The 25,597-nt window shown below is 37.2% G+C and overlaps 1 protein-coding gene across 2 annotated transcripts in view; it reads left to right on the top strand.

The window, feature by feature from the left end:
* The first annotated feature begins 2,236 nt into the window (after window positions 1-2,236).
* Window positions 2,237-25,597, top strand: part of LOC119599991 (probable elongation factor 1-delta) — a 46,548-nt gene continuing 23,187 nt past the window's right edge. Inside the window, exons 1-2 of one of the 2 annotated variants that reach the window (XM_037949974.1) lie at window positions 2,240-2,509; window positions 2,588-2,785. In XM_037949974.1, the coding sequence (XP_037805902.1) occupies window positions 2,426-2,509; window positions 2,588-2,785 (282 nt within the window). In that variant the 5' untranslated portion in view covers window positions 2,240-2,425. Of the gene's footprint in view, window positions 2,510-2,587; window positions 2,786-25,597 lie in introns of both variants that reach the window. The other variant, XM_037949975.1, reaches the window with a different exon arrangement.

The raw sequence follows: 25,597 nt of genomic DNA, 5'->3' as shown, positions 1-25,597 counted from the left end.
AGACGTCTGGGCAAACATGAAAAAAAATCATCGTGTAAATTGGGTGATAGTCTATTCGCCTTGAAATTTACATTGATTATAAACAAGGCGAATTAACATAAGATGGTGACAGTTCGGCAACAACAACATTTTAATGTATTTTGTTTTTGCATTTGGTAGGCACTGATTTCATAAACAATAATTTCAGCGATTTCATTCAACGAATTTTTTTGTAAGTTTTTTTTATTTTATAAAAAAATAACATAAAAATGATAAAATTTGAAAAGAGAATATATCCTACATGGAATAATGGTTGTTATAAATGAAAAATTCTATTCCGGCAGATTAATTTGTAAAACTTAAGTGTGCGCCTGAAATTATGTAAAATAAATTTTTCTGAAAAAATATACTTAAAAATGTATAAGTTTATGAAAAAACAAACAATAATTTTGACAGTTTTGTTTTTGTTCTCATTTTCCCTTTCTCTTCTTTTAATATGTATAACTTTAACATTTTTCAACTTTTGAACTTCTTGCACAAGTTTGACGTAGTGATTGTGTTCACTCTCATTTAAATACATACAGTAAACACGAGATGTCAGTCACATTTCGTCGTAAAGTATTGTATGTGTTTGGAGTTTTATGATCTAACCCCCTTTCTAGATTAAATAAATTTGATAAATTTGTATTTAGCTAGACGGACGTCAAATGGTTATCATGATAAAAAATTATAAGGTACAGACAGCATTTATTAGCGTTATAGCATCGTTATAACAATGTTCTGAGAACAATTGCTTAGACAATATTGTCTTGATAACAAACGTCACTTTATTGTAAAATTTGTATAGAATTTTTTCTGCAACTAAAATTGATTTTTAACATAAGTTTTAGTGAAGTTAGTGTTTATTTACAAAATTTGCATTTTATTTTAATTGTTTTTATGAAGTGTAGCATTATTAAAGTAAAATTATCTGAGTTGTCGTGATAAAATCATCATTTTGTTTCCGCTATGTATTAACATAATCAAAATATTGAATTTTTTTTTTTTTGAAGAGCTGTAATAAATATTTGTCTATACACAGTATCCATACAAAATAAAAAAACCCATTTTAATTTAACAATTAAATGACGTTTGTTTTGATAAAATTTATTTGATATAGACATGGGATTATAAATCACGCTTTTATGCCTGCAAACCCGACATATTGGAAAAAAAGGCATGACTTAATTTTTTACTAAACACTCACACTTTTCAAAATTGAAACAAACTTGCTTTTCAATTTTTCTTTCCATTTACTATTTCAAATTTATAATCAAGAATTAATTTTTTGAACAATTTTTAGTTTTTCCTTTGAAAAATAATTTTTAGACTGATATTTTGTATTCCTTTATTGAAACATATATTCAAATCAAATATGCTTGTGAATAATAATAAATATAATAATTATGATATCTTGAAAAGTAAAGTTGCTTGCAGCCTACGCACAGAATCAATTTAATATGAATTTTGACAAAAAGTTTGTGCGAAAGAATAACTTGTAGGTGTAACTGCGGAGTTATTAAGACGTTAGATGAGCAAGTTTTGCCTTTCAAGTTTCATTTTTTTACTAATACACTCACACTTTTTCAAATTAATTGTTGTTCTTTCCATCTACTGTTTCAATTTTACTATAAAGAAATTAATTTTTGGTTGTTCTTCTGGAAAAAATATTTTGACTTAAATAATATTGCGAATAAAATTAATGAATATAATAACAATGATATCTTGAACGTAAGCCCGCGTCTATATTAGAAAAATATTTATTATGCTAAACGTCAAATTGTTATCATGATAAAAAATTAGCAGGTATAGACAGCATTTATTAGCGTTATAGCTTCGTTATGACCGTGTTGTCTAAACAATTGCTTAGACAAAGTTGTCTTGATAACAAACGTCATTGTATTGTAAAATTTGTATAGAATTTTGTTTTTGGGCAATTAAAATTGAATTTTAACATAAGTTTTAGTGAAATTTGTGTTTATTTACAAAATTTGCATTTAATATCAATTTTTCTGTAAAATATAGCATTATTTCAGTAAAGTTATCTGTGAGTTGTTGTGATAAAATTACCATTTTGTTACTCCTGTGCATTAATATGAACAAACATTTACAATTTTTCTGTCGACGTTTTATCAAGTGCTGTGATAAATATTTGTCTAATATTAACACGTGGTAAAATTGCTCTGAAATTGCCTGCAGCCTGCAATTATAAATGATTTTTGTCAGTTAGTTTATGTAAAAAACTTGAAAAAAACTTGCAGGTGTAACTGCGGGTAAAATCGCCATCCAAAACGTGTGTTTGTTATACAAATATTGGCAACTCTATTCGTATACTGGACGCCACACTACATTTCCAAAAAAACTTTACACGTTGTGTGATTTCTTTGGTGCAGTACAATTTATAATTATGGCAATGTTAGCTGGAGAAAAATATTGGGAGAAGTCGCGATTTGCTAAAGCAGAGAAACAATACTATGAGATGCTTAGCCAGGTAAATGTTTTAATAAGTTCAATCATGGTCCTTGATATTATTGTAACTGATTAAATTCTTTAATTTCATGCTGCGTAGGATATATATTTCGAGTCGTGCGTAGAATATATACAAACCGACAAAATACCCAAAGTTCGACATGGCAAAATTTTAAGTGATAAACCTGATTTTGAAAAAAAAATTGATTGTATAACATCTAGAAATAAGTTGGATAAGATAGAGAGGTTTCTAAAATTTGAGAAAAAAAATAAGCAAATGGCTCTAGGATGTCCCCAAGTAATTAGATATAGATTTTATCTTGAACACATTTAACATTACATGTTTTCTTATATGATTTTATAAAAGCATTTTAGTTTAGTCTGCAGTTCGTTCAAGTTTTATTACGCTAACTTAAAATCCATTTGTAATATCTTTAGAATTGCAAGCAATTTTAGTTTTCAAGTTGTTATTTTTATTATATCGTTCACAGTTTTGAGAAAGCTATATATCGTCACCTAAAATGCAAACGGCCCTATCCAACATTTTTAAAATTTTACAGAAGCAAAAAACTATTTAAATTGAAAAGTTTGTTTCTATCAACGCGATTTATTTGTAGTATATAAACAAATTGTTTAATAGTGAAACCTATTATTTATTATGATAGTTGACAATGGCATATATAAAATAGATAAATTGGACTTTTTACATTTAATATTTAAATGTTTTTGTAGATAAGGCCTTTTGTTTTTTGTCAATAAAATCGATAATTATGGTCGGAAGAGTCCAATTTTTGGTGTGGACATTTATTTTGATGCAATGCATTAGAATCACAATAAAATCGATATTGAATTTTTGGTTAGTTAGGGCCGTTTGCGTTTCAGGTGGCGATATGTATAATCTGCCTTTTGCAAAAACGATTATTAAGTTAACAATGGTTATTAAAACCTGTACTTAATTGGAAACTAATAATCGTTTTTTTTCATAAGGCGGCATATGTTTGTCATTCCGTCTGTAACTTCCATAACCATGTTGAAAGAAAATGCATTAAACAAGTTTATAATTCCAAAAACTACTGAATATGTAGATTAGATGCTAAAAAGGTACAACGTTAATTAGAATTATCCATCTCTGCATTAATATATTTTCAATTGTTTTCGTTGCAAAAGCAAGAAATGTGAGACAAAACATTCTACGACTGCTTATATGAGAGTGAATCTAGGTATATTAAATATAATTAATATATCTTGGACTAATTCGTGTTTCTATGCATGTGAGTAAAGGGACCTTCACATTAGTACACTTTACGTACGTAGTCTTAAGGTCCAAACATATATAATACTTTATCATGAACTGAGACTGACAGCTCATGCATAACATCAAACAAAATTTGTTATTCTCTTCACACAGACGAGTTCTGAGAGAATAAAACACACTTGAGAGAACAAAACGCACTCACAAAACTTCAAATTTTCTTCGCGAAATTGCGAGGATATTATCACTTAATAGTTTTTCTTATCACTTAAACTTAATATTTATTATTATTTGCCACACTTTTAATTTATATTTTACATACGAAAAAAAAAAAATTTTATTCTTTGACATTTCATTTTATTTAAAACTAAAAAAAGAAAAGTTGTAAATTTTAGTATAGAAAATGAAAAAAGTATTTCACATACTTTTTTTCTTTTTCCATTAGTGCAGAAAAAAAGAAAAAGACGTGTTTATAATATGTTTTAAGATGAAATATCTTCTGAAAAAAATTAAGTAACTAATATTTTCATTCACTAGTATTTGAAATCCCAGTAATAACATACAAAAAATAACGTATCAAAAATACATTTATTATTTAGTACCTTTTGAACAACTGTGTTTATTTTCGTGCTTCTACTAATACATTCTCAGCAATTAGGTTTTTGACAGGGGACTTAGTTTAGTTTAAAATGGTTGTATATCAATGTATACATCCACTCGGAGACCCAAAGGTCCATTGTGGATCCTTTTAATAAAGAACAAGGAGAAAAAAGACAGAAGAGAAATGAGAAGAGTGAGATTTTCCCTCCAAAAAGAGAACAGAAAATTGAAGTGGTCATGGAAGGGAAATCCTTAATTGTCTGTTATCTGAAAATCCAAAAAATTCCCCTGATGAAGCCCATAATGTCGCCTAGGTTACACCCTGCTACATCTCCTAGTTCATCGTGGAATCCTTTACCTAGCCATTTCAGTCTTAGACTCTGTAATCTGGGACAGTGGCATAAAATATGCTCTACTGTCTCCAGTTCTTCTTCGTCATCACACAAGCTGCAAAAATCCTGTGTGTTACCGACCCCATTACCCCTAAAGGCTCCAATTGAGCAGTGTCCGGTTATCACCCCTACTAAAATCCTTATACTCTTACCCTGTATGTCACAGTGTCCCGGTACCCAACACAGCCTGAATGTGTATAAACTGACTAACCTTTCCAGGTCCCTTTTGCAGCTGTTTACCAAGCTAGAATGTAACGTTTTACACTGCAAAGCTTTAAGAGCTGCCTAATGTGTGTCTTAATAATATCTACGGATTTCCATATAGCCAGGATTTCCGCTTGAAAGACGCTACATTCGTCCGTAAGTCTGTAGGACACTCTTATGTTGTTATCTACCAAATAAACCCCGGCACTTGTGCCAGAGTCCATCTTGGATCCGTCTTTGAAAACTGCACACCCCTCAAACAGTACTTCGGATTCTTCCCACTCATCCCTACTAGGAATCACTATTGAGGGTGTTACTCCGAAGTCCAGGGTCGTAACCAAATGATCAGAAATACCCTCCGTACTTCCCTCAATTCCTGTTAGACCTACCTCGTACAGTATTCTAGTGTGGCCTACCCGCTTTGGTCTTACTAGAGCTGATTCAAACAGTCTACAGTGATAGACAATCGTTTGTACGCAACATGTTTTTTTAACTTTTGAAAGAAAGTAAACAGTGTTTTAAGGAAAAAGTTAGCACAATAGTTTGATACTATCTTCTTTAAAAATAATAATATAAAAGTATAGTATTTTTAGCACTATTAGCAATTCCAGAAAAAAAAAAATCAAATTTCTCTAAGACATTCGCTTGTACGCATTTTAAAAATTTTTAAATATCCATAAAAATAATTTGCAAATTTGTCTTTTTCTTATGTTAACATGTAGTAGGACCTCCATAATTGCTACTGACAGAATAGATTTCATTAGATTTTGGATAGGTCAATTTTAAAAGAGCTTCAAAAAGAATTTCCGAAAGTCATGTTTAAAAAAATTTGTATGTTATTTAAATGCTAAAAAAGTATATTTTTTGTTTATAAATCTTTTAAGCGAAGATTGTAAGAATGATTTTGATTGGTTGTGTCTTAAAATTCCGCCTGGTTAAGGAAGAGAATTAAAATCTCTGTCGGAAAATCAATCCAAAGCCTGGTCAAATACCCATTTTTGGATAGAAATTGTATCTCGAGTCGCAATTTTTCATTATTTTTTCTGCTAAACAATGTTCTAATAAATCAAAGAATATTTCAAATCTAATTTTGGGTGAAAAAAATCCGATGGAAATCTGTAATTTGCATAAGAAACATGTCTAATGCACCACAATTTCCCAAACGAAATGTAATTTGTATTTTTAGCGGCGTTTTGGTTCAATTCACACAATACGCTATTGTAACGCCCTAGACAATACTAGTTTAACTTATTTTCACTTGAAAATACTAACTTTTAGAATTTATTCATATCCGATATCGGGCTTTATGGAGAGTGCAGTTTTCTCTCCTTATAAATCTTAATAAATCTTGGTTTACAAGCATTCTTGACACAGTAATGACTAGATCAAGGATAAAGGAATGATGATAGATCTTTTTACTGCAAGGAGTATAATTTTTGTCGTTATTTCATTAAAAAATAGGGATTTTGTGTCATAATTTTTAGTTTTTTTGTAATATTACTCTCGTAAAATCGATTAAGGAAGCCATTTTTCAACATGTTTTCATAATTTTATGCTATTTTCAATACAGCATGAGTATCTATTAGGAAATAATAAAAAATCGTGCTTAAAATAATCCTTAATTTTGATGTTATGATAAAATATTTCCTAATTTAGTTTTGACAGCGATAAAATCGCAATTTCTACAAATAATATATCTTTATAAAGATTTTTATAATTCGTATGGCTAAGAAATGTATTAATTTTACATCTAAACCCCAATACTCGCTCAAAAGAATTCAATTATTCTCGTAAAAGTAATAATTACATGACTGCGTACAAACGAATGTCTCAACGAAAATAAATTTTTTCTCTGATATTTTTATTAGAGAAAAATATTTTATAATATTTTTCTATTTTTTAATAACTATGGTGTATTTAATCCATTTTCTAAAAAAGTTTTAAAATAAACCCAAAAATGGCTTTAAAAATCAAAGAAATCATGCTGCGTACAAACGATTGTCTATCACTGTAAATAAGTTCCTAGCCGCTACACTCTCAACATATTTCTCAATTGGGAGCAGATTCAGAATAATATCCAATGCCGCTTGCGGTGTACTTGTTATGCCGATAGAAGCACACCTTTGAGCCTTACTGAGTATTAATCTATAGCTGCATTTCCTCATTCCTACCCACCACACAGTACAACCATAGGTAATAATGGGCCTTACTACCGACGTGTAAATCCAATTTACCATGTCTGGTCGCAAACCCCAATTCTTACCAATAGAGTTTCTGCGCGTGTAATAGGTATTGAGACCCTTTTTAAGCCGTTACTGTATATTCTTCTTCGAAGACAATTTTCGGTCGAGGAAGGTCCCTAGATACTTGGCTCCTTCCGATAATGTCAGTTCAACGCCGTTTAATTTCGGCAAGCTAAAACTCTCAACTTTATACTTCCTAGTGAAAAGAACTAGCTCCGTCTTAGATGGATTCACACCCAACCCATTCCTGTTTGCCCAGGTTGATAGATCACTTAGTGCTTGACTGCATGACCTCACTGATTGTCGGGAGAAATTTACCTTTGACCAGTAGCACCACGTCATCCGCATAAGCGACTATCTTCCTACCTTTAAATTCAATGATCCTTAGGATAGAGTTGACCGCCAGTAACCATAGTAGGGGAGATAACACTCCTCCTTGTGGTGTACCCCTGGTAACTCGTTTGCGAATCCTATCATCCCCTAAGGTTGAGTTGATAATTCTGCTATCAAGCATCGATACTATCCAACTCACTAGGAAATCCTGAACTCCGAGTACGACTAACGACTAACGACTCTCTGATGGCCTCTATTCTAATGTTGTTAAAGGCGCCCTCTATGTCCAAAAACGCGGCTAGAATATATTCCCTATGCTCTAAACCGTGCTCAATACAACCAACCACCTCATGTAACGCACTCTCAACCGACTTACCCTTTAGGTAGGCATGTTAAACGTTGCTAATAAGACGGGTATCTATATTGCTCCTGAGATAAAGATCTATCAGACGATTTAAGGTCTTCAGTATAAAGGACGATAGGCTGATAGGCCTGAAATCCTTAGGTTTCGAGTGGCATGCCCTACCGGCCTTAGGAATAAAGATTACCCTAACCTCTCTCCACCTTTGTGGAAGGTATCCCGTGAGGAGACACCTCTTGAAAATATCAGCTAGAAGTGCCAATGCGTCTTCAGGAATATTACAGAGCATGGCCGGAAAAACACCATCCGGACCCGGTGATTTATATGGGTCAAAGGTGTTCACCGCCCAGCCCAATTTGTCCCTAGTGACTATTTCATCAATATGACCAGATGAATAACTAGAAGCCCCAGGTCCTTGGACCCCCTGACTTAAGTCCCTATCATATATGTCAGCACAACCTGGGAAGTGAGTTTCCATAAGCAAAGAGAGTGTCTCTGAGCTGGACTCCGTCCACGAGTTGTCTTCTAGGCCTTGGGGTCTTTGGCTAAAATTCTACGGAACCTAGACATATCATTTACGTTGCCAACAGATTCACAGTAGTTCCTCCATAATGTCTGTTTTGCCCTTTTGATCTCTCCCTTAAACTTATTGAAACTGACTTTGTAGTTGTTCCAATCTTCTGGATGTCTAGTAAGCTTGGTCCTATTAAACAACCTTCTAACCGTCGACCTTTGATCACGTAGTTCCCTGGTCCACCATTTAGGTTGCTTATGCATACCCGGAAATTTCATCGGGCAGGATAGCTATAGCTCTCCGTTAACACACTGGTAAATTTGTCTACAATCTTATCCAATTCAAAGGACCGCAGAATATTTATGTCCATTTGCGAAAATCCTGAACGGACCCTGTTGAAGAATTTTAACCAGTCGGTTTTCCTACGATCCCTAAAGGGTTCCTGCTTGGATTTACTCAAATTCACTGTGAAAGTAATCCGGCTATGGTCAGAGAACGAATAGTCGGTATGTACTTTCCAATCCCTGATAAGATCTTCATTTTGGTTAGTAAGGGTAATATCAATAACTGTTTCCCTATCTTTATTCCTAATAAGATTCCATGCAGTAATGAAATTAAACACTAACTTACCTCTTTTATTAATGTCAGCACTGCCCCATTGACTGTGATGTGCGTTTGCATCACAGCCTAGTATCAGGATAGCGCCCTTCCGCGTTACATACGCCGTCAGCTCCAGCACCTCTACACCAGGCGGCTCTATAGCTTCATACGGCATGTACACTGAGGCCACCGAGAGCAAACGCCCACCCTTGACCTCTCTGTTTATAACGGTTAGATCGCCGCTCCTAAAAGAATGAGATATTAGAAAATTAAGTTCATTCTTTGCCAACATACAAGTTCTAACCTTATCCTCAGTGGACGGGACGAACAAAGTATATCCCGTGATCGCTAATCCACAAACGCTATTGTTGTTTAACCATGGTTCTTGGATTAGGGCCACGTCCGTCTGGGAATGGGTGACAAACCTTGCCAACTCTGCTGGAGCTGCCTCACAATGATGCAGGTTTATTTGCATCACCCGCAGCTTCCTTGGATCTGTCATGTTTAGAGTATCTAAACCGTACAGTTCCAAGTCCAAAGTTGACAACTCCCCTCAGGTCATCCAAGATCTCGAGGGATCGTCTACAGCGAAACGGAAATCCCTCCCTGTATTCTCCTTGCACACCATTGAAGCAACAAACTTCCATTGGTTTGTAAGGAGATTACTGTTTTGCTTGGCCAATACCGCCAGTATGATGTCCACCGGTCTTATGGGTGGTGGAATCCATACTGTCACTATTGACCTGAGTGGTAATTCAGATGCATAAATCACCTCGAGCTTTGAGTCCGGACTAAGGTCACCAAGCTTGGCAACCGTGGCCCTTAAAAATTCAAAGGAATTTTTATTGCCACAGTTGACAATCTTGATGCCCCTAGTCCAGTCTGCACACTTGAAGGATACGTCATCTGGGCTACCACTGTATGCAGCGATTTCGTCCAGGAACCTGCCCTCGACCAGCTACCACAGCTCGGGACTGATCTTCCCATCCGGATCAGAACGATCTATAACAGCCGCCCGAAAGTTTCCATCCAGGCTCGTGGACTTCTTCGTTGATGAGGTTGATCATCCCCAGATCTAGCTCTTTTAACGGTCCCCTTTTGAGGCTCATTAGAGGTGCTAGCCGGGTTTCTACCAGCCGTCCCCAGCGACGAAGAACTACACATTTTTACCAACGGTACAACATCTTCCGGCTTTGCTGCTCCGTATCCTATTGGTCCGTGCCGGAATTGAACTAAATCCCGGACCATGGTTCTGTACAGTTTGCCAGAACCGGTTGCACCATATGTCCACCCAATTACGGTGCAACGCTTGTTTGGGCTGGTGTCACCTCAGAAACTGCTCTGGACTAAATCATCATCGGGAGTGGTCGGAGACTTTTGTCGCCCCATGCTGCCAACAACAGCGACGAAATTCATTGGCATCATCGACATCGTCATCGTCGTCATCATACGCCACACCTCCACCCTCCCCACCGCAATCACAACAACCGCAGCAAACACAACATCTTCAGCAGCAACAACAACCCTCGCCGCTGACTCCATCGATTGCGGTCCAGAGACCTGGTGTGATATCCATATTGCAGTTTAACTGCAATGGCCTCCAGAGTAAATTACCCCAGATAACCAGATTTATGCAGCAAAACAACATCGTGATCGCTGCGGTCCAGGAGACAAATCTGACGAGTAATTCCAGTCTGCACAGTTGTAACGGTTACAACGTTCTCCGAAAAGACCGCACCAGAAGCAACGGTGGGGGCATTGCATTTATAATCCATAACACAGTGCAGTATAGAGCTCTTTCCCTTGATCTCAACGCAATACCTTGAAGTCCAAGGTATTGCAGTCAGATCGGGGGAAACCGACCTAGAGCTCTATAATGTCTACATTCCGCCAGTAGCCAGTTGTCCATCAGGCTACCGTCCCGACATTAGGACATTATTAGATGGCGATATGCGTCTAGTCCTTGGGGACTTTAACGCGCATCATCAGCTCTGGCACTCTAGTCTAGGGGAAGACCAGAGAGGCGCGTCACTGGCGGAACAAATTGACGAATCCACCTTCTGCACAATAAATGATGATGCCCCCACACGGATTATGGGTAACTGCGCCAGCTCTCCAGACATCACAATAGCGAGCCCTGGTCTGATAAACTACGCAACTTGGAGAGCAGTAGTTTCTCTAGCCTCAGACCACTTACCCATAATCGTTTGTCTGGATCGACCCAATGACTTTATCGGTCTGAACGCCGTCTCTACATAAACCCAAAGATAGCAGACTGGCCCGGCTTCAGAGAATTCACTGATCGCATCTTCAATGATCTTCCAGCTCCTAGCAACGTACACCAAGCAGAGAGCAAGTTCCGTGAAATCCATGCTGATGCTGAAACACCTTGGCGAACGGGGAGTCGAGTACTTGACAATGGTCTTTAACCTGTCAATGAGCAGCCTGATAATACCCAATGCCTGGAGAAAGGGTAGAGTCATCCCGATACTGAAACCAGGGAAGAACGCGACAGAGGGTCAATCCTACATGCCGATTTCCCTCCTGTCACCAGTCGCGAAGACTCTTGAGGCGCTCCTCCTCCCCCAGCTGCCCTGCCATCTTATAGCAGCTCGCCACCAGCATGGATTCCGTAAGATGCACAGCACCACCTCAGCATTAACCGCCATAACCACTCAGATCTCACAAGGCTTAAACCAGCAGAGGCCTTGTGAAAGGACACTCCTTGTGGCGCTAGATTTATCGAAATCCTTCGATACAGTCAGCCATGCCACTCTCTTCCAGGACATCCTGCAGTCCACCATGCCCAACAACTTGAAGAGATGGATTGTAAATTATCTGAGTGGCCGTCAGTCGTTCGTTGAGTTTAGAGACAAATGTTCCAAAACCCGTAGAGTTAAACAGGGAGTACCACAGGGCGGTGTCTTATCCCCCCTATTGTTTAACTTCTACCTCTCTAAACTCCCCACACCTCCACAAGGTGTGGAAGTGATATCTTATGCGGACGACTGTACCATTATGGCGACGGGCCAAAACGTTGATGAGCTATGCGATCGAGTGAATGGTTATCTCGGAGAAATACACAACTTCTTCACTGGACGTAACCTGAAACTATCACCAGCGAAATCTTCAGCTACACTTTTCACCACCTGGACGAAGGAGGTAAACTTGAACCTAGGCGTGGTAGTCGATGGAAACCAAATTCCGACTGTGAACCACCCAAAGATTTTGGGGGTCACCTTTGACAGCCTGTTTACTTCCTCAGCTCATGCCACTGCAATTACGCACAAATTGCGAAGTAGAAACAAGGTCCTCAAAGCGCTAGCCGGCAGCACTTGGGGAATGGACAAAGAAACCTTGTTGGCTACCTATAAAACAATTGGCCGGTCAGTGGTCAATTATGCTGCTCCAGTGTGGTCTCCATCGCTGAGTGATACCCAGTGGAGAAATATTCAAAGCTGCCAAAATGCTGCCCTAAGGACTGTAAAGGGCTGCATGCAAATAACCTCAGAACACCATCTACATGAGGAAACGAAGGTCCTCCCAGTCAAGGAACATAATGTCTTGCTGACTAAACAGTTCCTCCTGGGATGTCACCGGAGGAGTCATCCCAACTTTAACATCACACAGTTGGATGCTCCCCCGAGGCATGTCAGGAAGGACCTTCGTGCATACGAAGAGAGCATACGAAGTTATGTTCAGGATCCCTTAGATCGGACTTCGTATACAGCAGCTTTGAACGACATTCATAGAGACGCCATCAATACCGCGGTTTCAGGTTACCGCATGAATGTCGTTCTTGGAGGTCGCCCACCGCCCATAGCAGAAATAGAGAAGAACCTGCCGCGGAAAACAAGAGTTGCTCTGGCACAACTGAGATCGGGATGGAGCAACAGGCTCAACGCCTACTGGTCCCGCATAGACAGTGCCGTTCCCAATATATGCCCATCTTGTGGACAGGGTCCCCATGATACCCACCACATATTCAACTGTCCAGCCCACCCTACTTCACTTAGCCCAATGGATTTATGGACTAACCCTATTGAAGTAGCCCAATTTCTTAGCTTGGACCTAAATACAGAACCCCCGGATTAAAATTGTATAGTTTAAGCTGTTACAACAACAACAACGAAGATTTTCTGGGCCCCTTTAGCTTGGAGTTCTGGCCACCTCCAGACCCGGTTCTCCTATTGGCCCCCTTTTGAGGACCCTTAGGAGAAGCAGCTGGAGGTTTCCCTTCCCTCTTCGCCCCTGGAACCACTTTGGATGATGTATTGTTGCCACCCGCAGCTCCCGCCGAGGCCCTGAGCGCTTAGGCAGCAATAACACCATCCTTCTTGGTTTCGTCACGACAAGCAGCCGATGTTGAAGGCCCTACACACTTATGAGTGCTTACCTGGCCAACATCATCACCTGCTTGCTGTTCCTTAGAAGGCCGCCCCAAGATATCACTAACAGGACCGTAGATTCTTTCAAATCTAGCTACGTCATGCTTGTGCTTCTTGACGAGGTACTTCTCCTTTGATGAGAACGACGCCGGATCTCTCTGCTCTATCTTAGCCAGAAAGGCCAGAGATTTCCGGGTGCCGTTCTTCGCCCTATCCTCTTTCGTTCGACCAGCATTAGCAAGATCTCGTGGAGGGGCTCTAGGCGACTCTTCCACGGCGGCTTGCCGTACGAGATTGGCGTTCTTTTCGCCATGTGGACGACCTTCTTCCGAGAGGCTACTTTGGTCCTCCTTGGCCTCATCAGTAGGAGGGGATGACTCTGTCCTCCGACCGTGGGTAGACACCACAGTGGTGTTATGTTCCCCGTCGTATGACAGATCCATCTCCCCAAACTTCTGTGTTTCGCCGGATTCTTCAAAGGAGTCCTTCGACAGCCCTAGAAGGTCGTCCACATTACAGTCCGTTAGAATCTGTTCTTCATGCTTCAAGATCCTAGCATGAATGTCAGTCAGTGTCAGTCCTCCGTCTTAGGATAGGTCTGTATCCCCACCATCCTCACTAGTCCGGTCCCTGAAAGCCGTAGTGTCCAACTCTACTACCCTTTCGTCACAATGTTCGTCTTTTCTGTCCGCTACTTCCACTACCTTCCTTAAATTTATTGGTTTAATTTTGATCCCACGAATATGCTCGTTCGGACGGACCATCCACGCAGTGACGGCATACGTGGACTAGGCAACTATCTTACAACAGCGTTTTACAATGACGCTGAGGGGAGCTGTTAACGGCTAATTTATTTCTGCACTAATTAGCCATTCAGGACCTCGGCACTGCTTCCAACCACCTTGACCTTAAAAGTGACAGGGGACTTAGGTCTTTGACAATCCCTTTCGCCTATATGCTACTATATGGCTCATGTTTACTGTATGCGTTTAAATGAGAGCGGTCACAACCAAAAAAGACCATTTTTGTATTAAATTTTCAGTGTTACATATTAAAACATGTAATTATTTATTCATACTTTTTGTTTATGTTGCGTAGCTGTCAGTCGCAGTTCGTCGTAAACACGGTATACTTAACAAGGTACCAGCACTTGAGAGCAACTGCAAGATTGTCATTTTTTTATATGGTTTTTGACAAACATGAGCTTTAAGCCTGTATACAAGATATATTAACTATAAGGTAGTGTTATCAGAACAGCTGATCGTTTTTTGCTATTATGTTCATTTTTCGCCGTGGTGTATAATTAATGTCAAACTTTGTTTACATTTTGTAAATGTCAAACTTTGTTTTCATTTTGTTAATGTCAAACTGGTTTGATTTTGTATATGTGAATTTTGTGATTAAAGTGAAATTGTGTGATTAGGGTATATTTTTGTGTTTTTAATCTTTAAAAGTTTAAACATCAAAATAAATTATAAACAGATTCAAATTTATAAAAATTTTTTTAATATAAATTCGCTTTGATTTATTTGTCAGCTGTTTTTGAAATTTTTCTCTTACAGCCAATTCGCCTTCAAGTCAAACTACATATAAAAAAAAAATAACCAATTCGCTTGGTATTCTGAATTCGCCGATGACACTACCTTATAAAATTAATATACCTTGCCCGTATACAAGTCTATAAAAAATTGTAAACAATGATCAGCTGGGCAAGTGATGTCACCTTGTATTCAGTACACCCTGGTCGTAAAGTATTGTATATGTTTGGACCTTTAGGCCATATACCGGCATATAGAGAGGCAAATAAAAAAATCACCACTACACACACTATTGGCATTTTTTCAATGAAATTGCACTGAAAAAAATATTTGGTTATTTTTAATTTTGAAGATTAAATTGCATTACTGTAAAATGCGAATATTTATACACAAAATGTAATCAAAGTACATAAGAATGATAATTTCTTCACATAGAAACAACATTTCAAAATCAAATGTACAAAAAAATATGAAACAAGATGAACTTATTTACATTCATTGTTGGTATGCATTCTAGAAAATTATTTAGGGTGTACGTTGTTTTTGTAAATTATGCTCTTGTTTTTTAAGTTGTGTTTGCAATTTCTTTAACAAAGCGACATCAACCTGCTTTCACAGGGTATACAGAGGCTTCTCGAGCAAAAAACTATTTCCGTCTCTTTCGTACAAAACCATTTTTTTACCTGTATTTTATATACTTCTTCTCACAAAACAATTTCAAAATCAAAAAAAGCTGATTTTAGACTTTTTCAAATTCAAAAGTTAAAATATTTGTATTTTTGATGCTCTTGTTTAGGAGTTCGTCTGAGATCGTGTTGTGTACATGTAATTGGCCGAAAATCTTCGTTGTCAGAACAATACTAGCGCCGACGTCTGCTTTAGGCTCAGTTAGCCTCGACCAAGGCGAATTCAGATAAGGTGGTGTTATTCAATCAGCTTTTTATTTTTTTCTTCACTTGAATGGTACGCACTAATGTCAGAGTTTGTTATTGTTTGCATTTTTATATTTAAAAATTACCGTTAAAACAGAGAAAAACTTCCTTAGTATTTTGAACAAAGCTCTAAAAGAATTCATTCCCTAACTTTTTTTTTTTTTAAATTGAGTTATATTTTAAAGAATTAACAATTCTTTAAACTTATTCCCTTTGATTTAATTCCTAGAATTAATTCTTAAAGCTTTCGATGTAGTTGAATTAATTCCTATAGAATGTTAAATTCCATCTGAATGAATTAATTTTGTTTGCATTCAATATGTTACAAATTGAATTAAAATAAATTTCAACAATTCCTATTGATTTTTAAATTCCCTCTGAATGATATAAATTTTGTTTGAATTCAATCTATTACAAATTGAATTTAAAAATTTTTCAACCATTCAATTTAAAATAGATTGAATGAAAGTATTGCTTTATAATTCAAAAGCATTCTGTATATTAAAAATTGAATTAAATTTTTTTTCTTTCATTCAATTTGTAATAGAAGGAATTAAACAAATATGAATGATCATTCAATTGAATTCATTCCTATAAAGAATGAATTCTCTTAGGAATTAATTCAATATAAAGCCAAGGAATTCAGCTTTAGAATTTAAATTCAAAGAATGATTTTAAAGAATGGTACATTAAAAAATTTAAAGCCGAATTAAAAATTTAAGGGAATTAATTTCAAATAGAATTCATTCTTTCCAAGCTTTGATTTTGAATAATTTATGTAAAAAATCTTAAAATTCCAAGCGAATATTTTTCTTATATTATATTATTTATATAAGGAAATATTATAAAAATAATATTTTTTCTATTAAATGTTATCAAATTAAACAATATTGTTTTATATTTTATATTTACACTTTGTAGATAACGCGATTAACTTAAAAATTCTGTTCCGGAACGCTTTATATAAAACCCCACATGAGGTATCCCGACCGGCGGCAGCTGTCTTCTATGTTATGGTCAAATTTTAAGATCTAAAAAAATGAATAAATTGTTTTATATTTACACCTTGTATATAATATAATTAACTAACAAAATTGTGTTCCGTAACGCTTTTTAAAACAAAACCCATATGAGGTATTTACCCGTCCGGCGGCAGCTGACTACAACGTGTAAATCTTAAAAATTGCTCCGCCGGAGTAGAGTTTTCCATTTACAACAAAGATTCTTTCCTTCGTTATATAATTTTCCGTAAATTTTTACATTTTTATGTTTATTTTTCACAAAAATATTAATTTTTCATAATTTTGGGAACAAGCTTAAGTATTGCAAAATTAATTTGGTGGAGTAGAAATTTTCATTTGGAACAAAAATTATTCCACTCAGGGTATATTATCTTCACAAAATTTAATATTTTTATGTGTATTTTTTATAAAATATAAAAATTTCACAAAATATTTTTATTAAATGAATTCGCCGCAATTATTGTTTTTGACATTAGTGCGTACCAAATTCAAAAACAAATTACATTACTTGGCCCAAGGCGAATTCATATAAGGTGGTGTTCATGGCGAAACTAATAAGGTGAAGTCATTTCAACAGCTGATTGTTTTTTTGTCCATGGAAATTTAGACCGAAGTTGTCAAACTCAATATAAAAAAAAAAATTCTTTCTCAAACCCGACGCTGTCAATCTACATATATAAAAAATTTCATAAATTCGCCGCAAAATGAAATGACTTCACCTTATAGTCTATTCGCCTTGGTGGTGTTATTCAATCAGCTGATAATTTTTTTCTTAATTCGCCTGGTTTACGTAGCTGTCAAAGTTTGTTATTGTTTACATTTTTATGTATAAAAATGTCAGTTAAACGGAGAAAAACGTTAATATTTTGAATTATTTATGTAAAAAATCTGAAAATACCAAGCATCTCGTAAACAAATATCATTTTATTTAAATAATGGCATAATTGGTATGTATACAAATATGTTATTTAAGAAAAATATTTTTTTCTATTAAATGTTAACATAATACACAATATTGTTTTATATTTTATATTAAAATTGTGTAGATAACGTGATTAACTAAAAAAATCTCTTCCGGAACACTTAATATTAATAAACGCATATGAAGTATTTACCCGGCTTCATCAAATGAATTCGCCGTACTTATGGTTTTTGACATCTACGTATACCAAATGCAAAAACAAAATACATGTAAAATGTTGTTGTTGCAGAACTGCCACCACCTTATCTGAATTCACCTTGGCTTGGCCTATACGTTCTGTTTCGTGATGAATCAGCTGATTCGTTTTTGGCTTACGAAAACATGTGTAGGTCGATAGGAGGATGTATACTACATCAAATCCGAAGAAATACACCTAGGCCACTATCGGGCCTGTTGTGCGGTCCTTATCATGAAAAAAAAAATATTTTTCAGTGTTCAGAAACTCAGTTTCCTGAACGTAATTCCTAAGAATCTTCCAATCAGTGTTAGTCAGGAATGTTATTTCCGGAATAACCTCACTTCCAAGATACTTGGATCTAACTTCAACGAATGCCTGGCAGTGGCAAAGAAAGTGCTCCAGAGTTTCACTGTTCTCTCTACATGCTCTACATTCGTCTGAATCCGCACGTCCAATTTTGCATAGATGTGCTCGTAATCCTGTGTGTCCACTCAGAATACGTACCATCATACTAACTTCAGACTTGCTCATTTTGAGAAGATTTTTCGTCTTGCTCTCATCAGGGTCATTTAGTTCAGCTTTTGTTGCGTCGAATGGTTTTGCGTTTGTCAGGTTAACTGCCTCGAGCTCCCTTCCCTTTAAAGCTATTACATTCGCCCTTTCGTTGCCGACTACTCCCGAGTGGGCTGGTACCCATATGATGTGAACCTTACCTCTGGGAGAGTATTCAGTTAAAGCTTTCTTACAATCCAATACGGTCTTAGATTTAGTTCTATCGCCCTAATTGCCTTCTGGCTGTCGGTAAATATTTTAAGTGCTGTTGGCGCCATATTTATTCTAATCCAATTTACGCATTCCGTTATTGCTCGTACTGCCTGGAAGCTTGTGTTATGATTTGGTAAACGGTGGTATATTTCTGTTTCTGGGTCTTCAATATAGAAACCCAGCCCCACTTTGTCCCCCAATTTAGAGCCATCCGTGTAACAACGGATTCCTAATGGTATTTGCTCTAATGTTCCGCTTGACCAAGGCATTCTATCTGGGATCAGCGTGTCAAAGTTTCCGACATATTCTGCGTCTGGTATACGATCAGGCACGTCCGATGATTGTGTATAACTTTCCAATGTGTCCAGTATACATTGATGACGTGTCCTGTAACCGCTTTTGGCCAGTTCGCCTAAAGTAAAGAGCCGTTCGGCTGTAAGCGCCGCCTCATATCTCAAATATGTTTCAATGGGTGGAATATCTAGCAACGTTTCCAGAGCCTTGGTTGAAGTAGTACACATGGCACCACTTATACCCAAGCAGCATGTACGCTGAACTCCCTGTAGTAGTTTGATATTGCACTTTTTGTCTAAAGCAGTCCACCAGATTATTGAAGCATAAGCTAGAATTGGTCTAATTACACTTTTATAAAGCCAATTTGTCATAGTAGGACTAAGAATCCATTTCATGCCTATATAATTTTCGGTCGAGGATTACACCTAAGTACTTAACTTTGTCTGTCACTGGTATCTTCTTGCCCAGGAAGCAAGATTCAGTGTACGTAGAAATTTTTGTCTTTCTTGTGAAAAGACAGATTTCCGTTTTTGCCGGGTTAACATTGAGGCCTCTCGGTTGAGCCCAGCTCAAGGCCGTATTCAGAGCCACCTCAGCTCTTCTACACAAGTAATTTGGATCCTTTCCCTTTAAAAGTATTACGACATCGTCTGCATAGCAGACAGGTCTAAGTCCTTTCTCAGGTAGGGTCTTTAGGAGGCTATTAATCGTGGCAACCCAGAGTAAAGGTGACAAAATGCCACCCTGTGGTATACCGCGAAATACCTTTTTCCTGATAGTTATATCGTACATCTCGCAGCTTATCCATCTGTTCCTTAGCATATGGTTGATCCAGTTACGGAGCACCCGGTCAACATAAAACTGGTCTAGGGATTGGATAAGAGTATCAGTGTGTACGTTATTGAAGGCGCCTTCGATGTCAATGCATACCGCCAGTGTATACATTTTGCTATCAAAGGATGAACCTATGTAGTGGACAACTTCGTTTAAAGCGGTTTCCACCGATCGTCCCTTTACATAAGCATGCTGCTTAAATTTTAGGTCTTTGTCGGGTATACTGCTTTTCACCATACTATCAACTATCCGTTCCAAAGTTTTAAGTAGGAAGGACGTAAGACTTATCGGTCGATAGGACTTAGGTGTCGAATAGCTAGGTTTCCCTGGTTAAGGTATAAATATTACCCTTGCATCCTGCCATTTAATGGGGGTATATGTGAATTTCAAGCATGCAGTGAATATCTGAGACAGATGTACGGAAACCAGTCCCGCCTCCATCTGTAAGAGTGCCGGGAAAATGCCATCCGGCCCTGCAGCTTTATAGGGAGCGAAGCTCTTGATTGCCCCTTTAACCATATCAGATGTAATTACAATTTCCGTGTTAGCCTCCCCTTCCTCCAATATCGGTTCATCTATGTTATTCGATATACCGGGTGGAAAATGGGAGTTCATTACGAGTTTCATTGTCTCCTCCATATCCTCCAGCCTCCTGCCTGTATCATCGACCATAGATTCTGGTTGGACATGAGTTTTTGATAGGATTTTTTTATCTTCGATACGTCATTTACGCTGTCTACCTGTTCACAGAAAAGTTTCCAGGAGTCTCTTTTGGCTTTACGAACAATTTTCTTATATTCACCAAGTTTACTACGATACTCATCCCAGTATACTGCGGTCTTTTTACGCCGTGCCCGGTTAAATAGTTTGCGAAGAGTTTTACCAAGGTTCCGGATCTCCCCGGTTACCCAGGGTTTCTCCTGGGAAGATCTCCGCTCTCGCAGAGGGAAGCTGTCCTCGAACGATTCAACCAAGGCACTTGTGAGCATTTCTAATTTGGCGTCTATGTCCTCTTTATTTCGACATTGAAAAGTGTTCTGACAAACGGTTCTTTAGTAAGGAACCGAACATTGTCCAATTAGTTTTAGACTTATTCCGAAACTTTATCGGCTTTGGTGGCGGCCGTAGTATTTTGAATCTTATATACCGATGGTCAGAAAAGGAGTGCTCGTCCGAAACTCTCCAATCCTGAATTTCGTTTATAATCTCTTCTGAACATATAGTTATATCTAATACTTCTTCTCTGATTCTATTGACGAAGGTAGCTTTATTACCTAATTTCGATTTGATCAAGTCTTTAGTATTAAGGAAATCCATAAGGGCTTGTCCCCTGCGATTGGTGTTTGTACTACCTTAAGCTACATGGTGGGAGTTGGCATCCAACCTATTACAATTTTCTTATTTTGCCTTTGTGCCTCTTCGACCAGTTTCATCAGCTCCGACGTTGGTGGTAGTGTCGGAGAATCGAAAGGCAGGTAAACAGATGCAAGGTATATGTTGCCACGACCTTGCTTCAGTACCGTTGCATCCGATGTGGATAATCCTGTTGAGAGGAGAAAACATAAATTCTTGTGACATAAGATACATGTTCTCGGTCGAGACCCTGTATCAGCGTAGAAAAGTTGGAAATTTACGTGATTTAATCCAAAAACCTTGTTGCGAATCGTCCAAGGTTCCTGGATTAAAGCTATATGTATCTTACCTGTGTTATTTTTAGACATCAGAGCGTTGGTAGCTGTCTCGCTCCGATGGAGGTTTATTTGGATAACCTCAATCATTGTCATCCATTTAAACTGTCTTCCAGCGAGCTAGTGATCACATCCCCGCTCGTTGGATTTGACTCCTCCGGGTAACCTGAAGTGGCTATTGATGCAGTGGGTACCATTGATGGCACTGCGGTGTCCTTATCAGGCATAGAAAGAGCAGTCTTTTTAATCGACACTTTCCCAATTTTGGACAGCACTGCTGTTCTGTCTTCAGGCGAGTGAGTGATTTCCTCTTCGCTTTTAGGATCTGACTCCTCAAAATTACCAGTACTTGCTAATGATGCTTTGGGTACCGTCTTAGGTGTTTTGTGTCCATATCGGGGCCGGTTTTGACATCCCTTTCAATCGGCACCTCCCCAATTTTGGAAAGGACAGCTGCACCTTCTTTTGGCAAGTTAGTGGTATCTTCCTCGCTTTTAGGATTTGACTCCTTAACGTTATCAGTAGTTGCTACTGATGCTGTGGTCTTAGGTATTTTAGTGTCCTTTTCGAGGCTTGTTGTAACAGCCCTTCCAATCGGCACCTTCCCAATTTTGAATATGACAGCTTTAGAGGCGAAGCCCTACCTTTATTCTTGGCAAGACCATAGATTTCTGATCGATACCTATTACAAATAAAGTTCCCTCAGGTTCTTCTTTCCTGTAAAAGACGTCCCATTTTTCCACGGCCAGCTCAGCATTTTGACCACCAAGAATTTCCAGTATACGTTCAGTAGCCAGTTTACTGCCCCATCCTTTTATGTAGACGGTGGACTTTAAGAGCACCGGAAGCTCGCTCTTCTTTGCCAGTCCCAGCTTAGCGCCGTCCCAGGGTGGAGGGATACTTTCCACCAAGTTCTTTAGGATGCTCACACATTGGTGAGATGCCAACCTCATCAACATCACGCCCATTCTGAACTCGCAGCTCACGCTCTCTATTGGTTGTTGGCCCTTTGAAGCGATTGCGTGGTCCACTATTTTATTGTTCACCAGATCTTCTACCTTACTCTGTTGGTCTATTGGAATTTTGCCTGTCGGATTACCGGCATCGTAAACTGCATAACAGAGATCGTCCCGGTGTCTTCTTTTGGCAACTTTGGCGTAAGATGGAGGCTCTTTTCCTTTTCCACTGTCAAGCCTATCTTTCCTCGCTTTTCGGGGTTTCTTTTGGGATACCCTTGCCTTCGAGGTTGATTTCGCCGACGTGGTCGTCTTCGGGATATCTATCTTGGCGTTGTCACCCTTACTCTCAGGATTCTGACTTGAGGTTCCTTTGAGTGAAGTATGGCTTGGCTTCGACTGTGTATTAGAAGACAGGGAGCTCTTTTCTTCTTAGGTTTATTCTCAGTTGTCAACTCTTCGGGAGACCTGATCCTCTTTGCCTCAGATCTTGTGAGAGAGTCCGATTTTTCCTTTGGAGTGTCGTTGGATTGACTAACTATGATTTCCTTTTGGGATTTGTTATAATGGTGTTGTTATTATCTTCTGAGGATTCAGAGTCGGAACCCTCACCTATATTTAAAGGCTGAGGTAGCTTAGAGCTCTCTCCGAGTACATCCTTCTCTTTCACCCCTATGTTTTTGCCAATGGCATGCTGTACACTTGACGCATTGTCCGCCACGGAGGCCAAGGTACCCACCTCCGTAGTAGTATTTTGCCCACGATTGCAGGATGACGACGACACGTGACTCGCGAGTGGATCAACACTTGCTGCCGGTACTGGGTTATTTAGGCCCTGCACCGTAACTTTCATCTTTTTATTTTTATTTTCCATGTTCCGGGTTTTAAATAAACTTTTTTTTTGGAATTTTAACAGATTTTGAAATTTAAGATTTTCCTAGCTTTTACCGTTTTTAAATTGGTCATATCCTCAGCACAGTTAATGCTATACAAAATCAACGGACGGACTGATCTGTTTTCCGGATATCAAGAGCAACATAAAAATTCAAAATCTTGAAGTTTGATGACAAACTTTTTTGCAAGAAAGGAACAATTGAAACTCCTAAAAATTCTTTGATCTCATTCCTTATTTACGAGTTATGTAAATTCTAGTGATGAAAATGATATTTTACCATATGATGGCAATATGATTATATCATCTAGTGATGAAAGTAACGTCGAACCAATTCCAAAATGATGACAGACGATTATTTAGTGATTCAGATTAATCATACATATTAACTGAATTTTCTTAAAAAAAAGTTTCAGCTTATTTTTGAATTATATTCTGTTTTTTCAGTAATTAATAAATTAATATTATCCTTTCTGTTCTGTAAACCGAAGTCGAGTAAATTTCTCGTTTAAAAACGAGTTCTCATAATTGTTCTCGTTTTTAAAACCGAGTACACAAATCTAGTCGAAAGTAAATCGAATTTAATTTTATTCTAATAAATTAAATAATTATTTTTGCGTTTTTTAATACAATTGTAATTTAATATGAATGCTATGGGCATTTTAAACTCATTTTCATTTAAATATGTTTATTTTTCAGAATTTTGCGTTCAAATAAAAATTCAATTTGCAGAACACCGAATTCGATTTACAGAACAGACATATCGTCATATGAAATCCAAAAAGCCCTAAGTTACAAAAAATCACTTTTTGATTGATTATGATGCACCGTATCAAAATACATGCTCCTGCTAAATTTTACACTCCTACAATTAAAATCAACGTCCCTATCAAAAAAATTCTAAAAGGTTATGTTCTAAAATTACCTCAAAATTCATGAAAATTTTAAAATTCTGTTGAATTTTTAACTTCGAAACTGTAAAATGTTATAAGTTGGTAATTTAGAGATTATTTTAACAGTTTTAGAATTTTTTCAAAGAAAAATTCCAATTTCCGAAAATTTTTATGAAAACAAAGAAGCCTTATGCCTTCCATGTTTCGGTATATTTGACCAACAAAAACTGATTTGGATTTAGTTGAAAATGTTAAAACTTACTATTTTTTAATGTAACTTCAGAAAAAACTAATTCTCAAGGGAGTAAGTTTCATATCTCCGTAAGTAAAACAAAAATCGCTAATTTTTCTTCAAATAATAATTTGTCAATAAGAAATAAGCTCAACTTGAGAGAATGTTGAACATTTTTGGTTTATTTATCATTTTATACGGTTTTTTGCTTCTCCTAAAAAATTTGTTCAATTTAACTTAGGGCTTTTTGGATTTCATATGACGATATACAGTACTGTTCGAAACCTAAGCAACTTCTTTTGGCATTGTATACAAAGTGCTATATTTTCTTTTTGAATTGATTCATTCAAAATTATATAATTGATTTGTATAATATTATGTGTCTAATAACAACAACAAAAGTTTGATTCCATTTCGCTGTGAGTTACAAGAAAATAATAACTGAATCAACTCCATAAATAGCGTTGCCATTTTGGGCTTTTCCTTGGTAGGAATTTTCTCGTTTGGTAGGAAGGTAGTCTAAATGAATTTTTTGGTAGGTATGTCCAAACATTCACAGTATTCTCTCTGAAGACTTTGATCAAATATGGATTGAAATCTATAAAATTGACTACGGAATTTTATATTAAATCGAATAATTTATGTTGGTTTTCGTCTCAAGAGCATATCTAAAATTTCATCAGGATACAATATTTTTAAGTCAATTACGAAAGTAGAAGTAACTTTCTGTTGGCTAGAACCAAAGTATGAATTTCTTTTTTGCTTAATATTTCGCACCTAATTTTCCCTTTTTTTTTAAAATGGACTTTTTTGTTGTATTTTTTTTTGCTCTAAAGAAAGCTAAGACCGGTTCTAGCGCAGGCACCCATAATCCGCAGGTACCCATAATCATTCAGAGTGCAGAAGGTGGACTCGTCAATATGTTCCGTTAGCAACTCACCTCTCTGGTCTTCCCCTAAACAAGAGTGCCAGAGCTAATGGTGGGCGTCCCCTAGGACAAGACGCATATCGCCGTCT

The sequence above is a fragment of the Lucilia sericata genome, unplaced genomic scaffold (assembly GCF_015586225.1).
Source record: "Lucilia sericata isolate MDLA Ls3-8-SP2 unplaced genomic scaffold, ASM1558622v1 Contig000099F_arrow, whole genome shotgun sequence".
NCBI classification, from domain to species: Eukaryota; Metazoa; Arthropoda; class Insecta; order Diptera; family Calliphoridae; genus Lucilia; species Lucilia sericata.
This window is presented reverse-complemented; position numbering and strand designations above follow the sequence as displayed.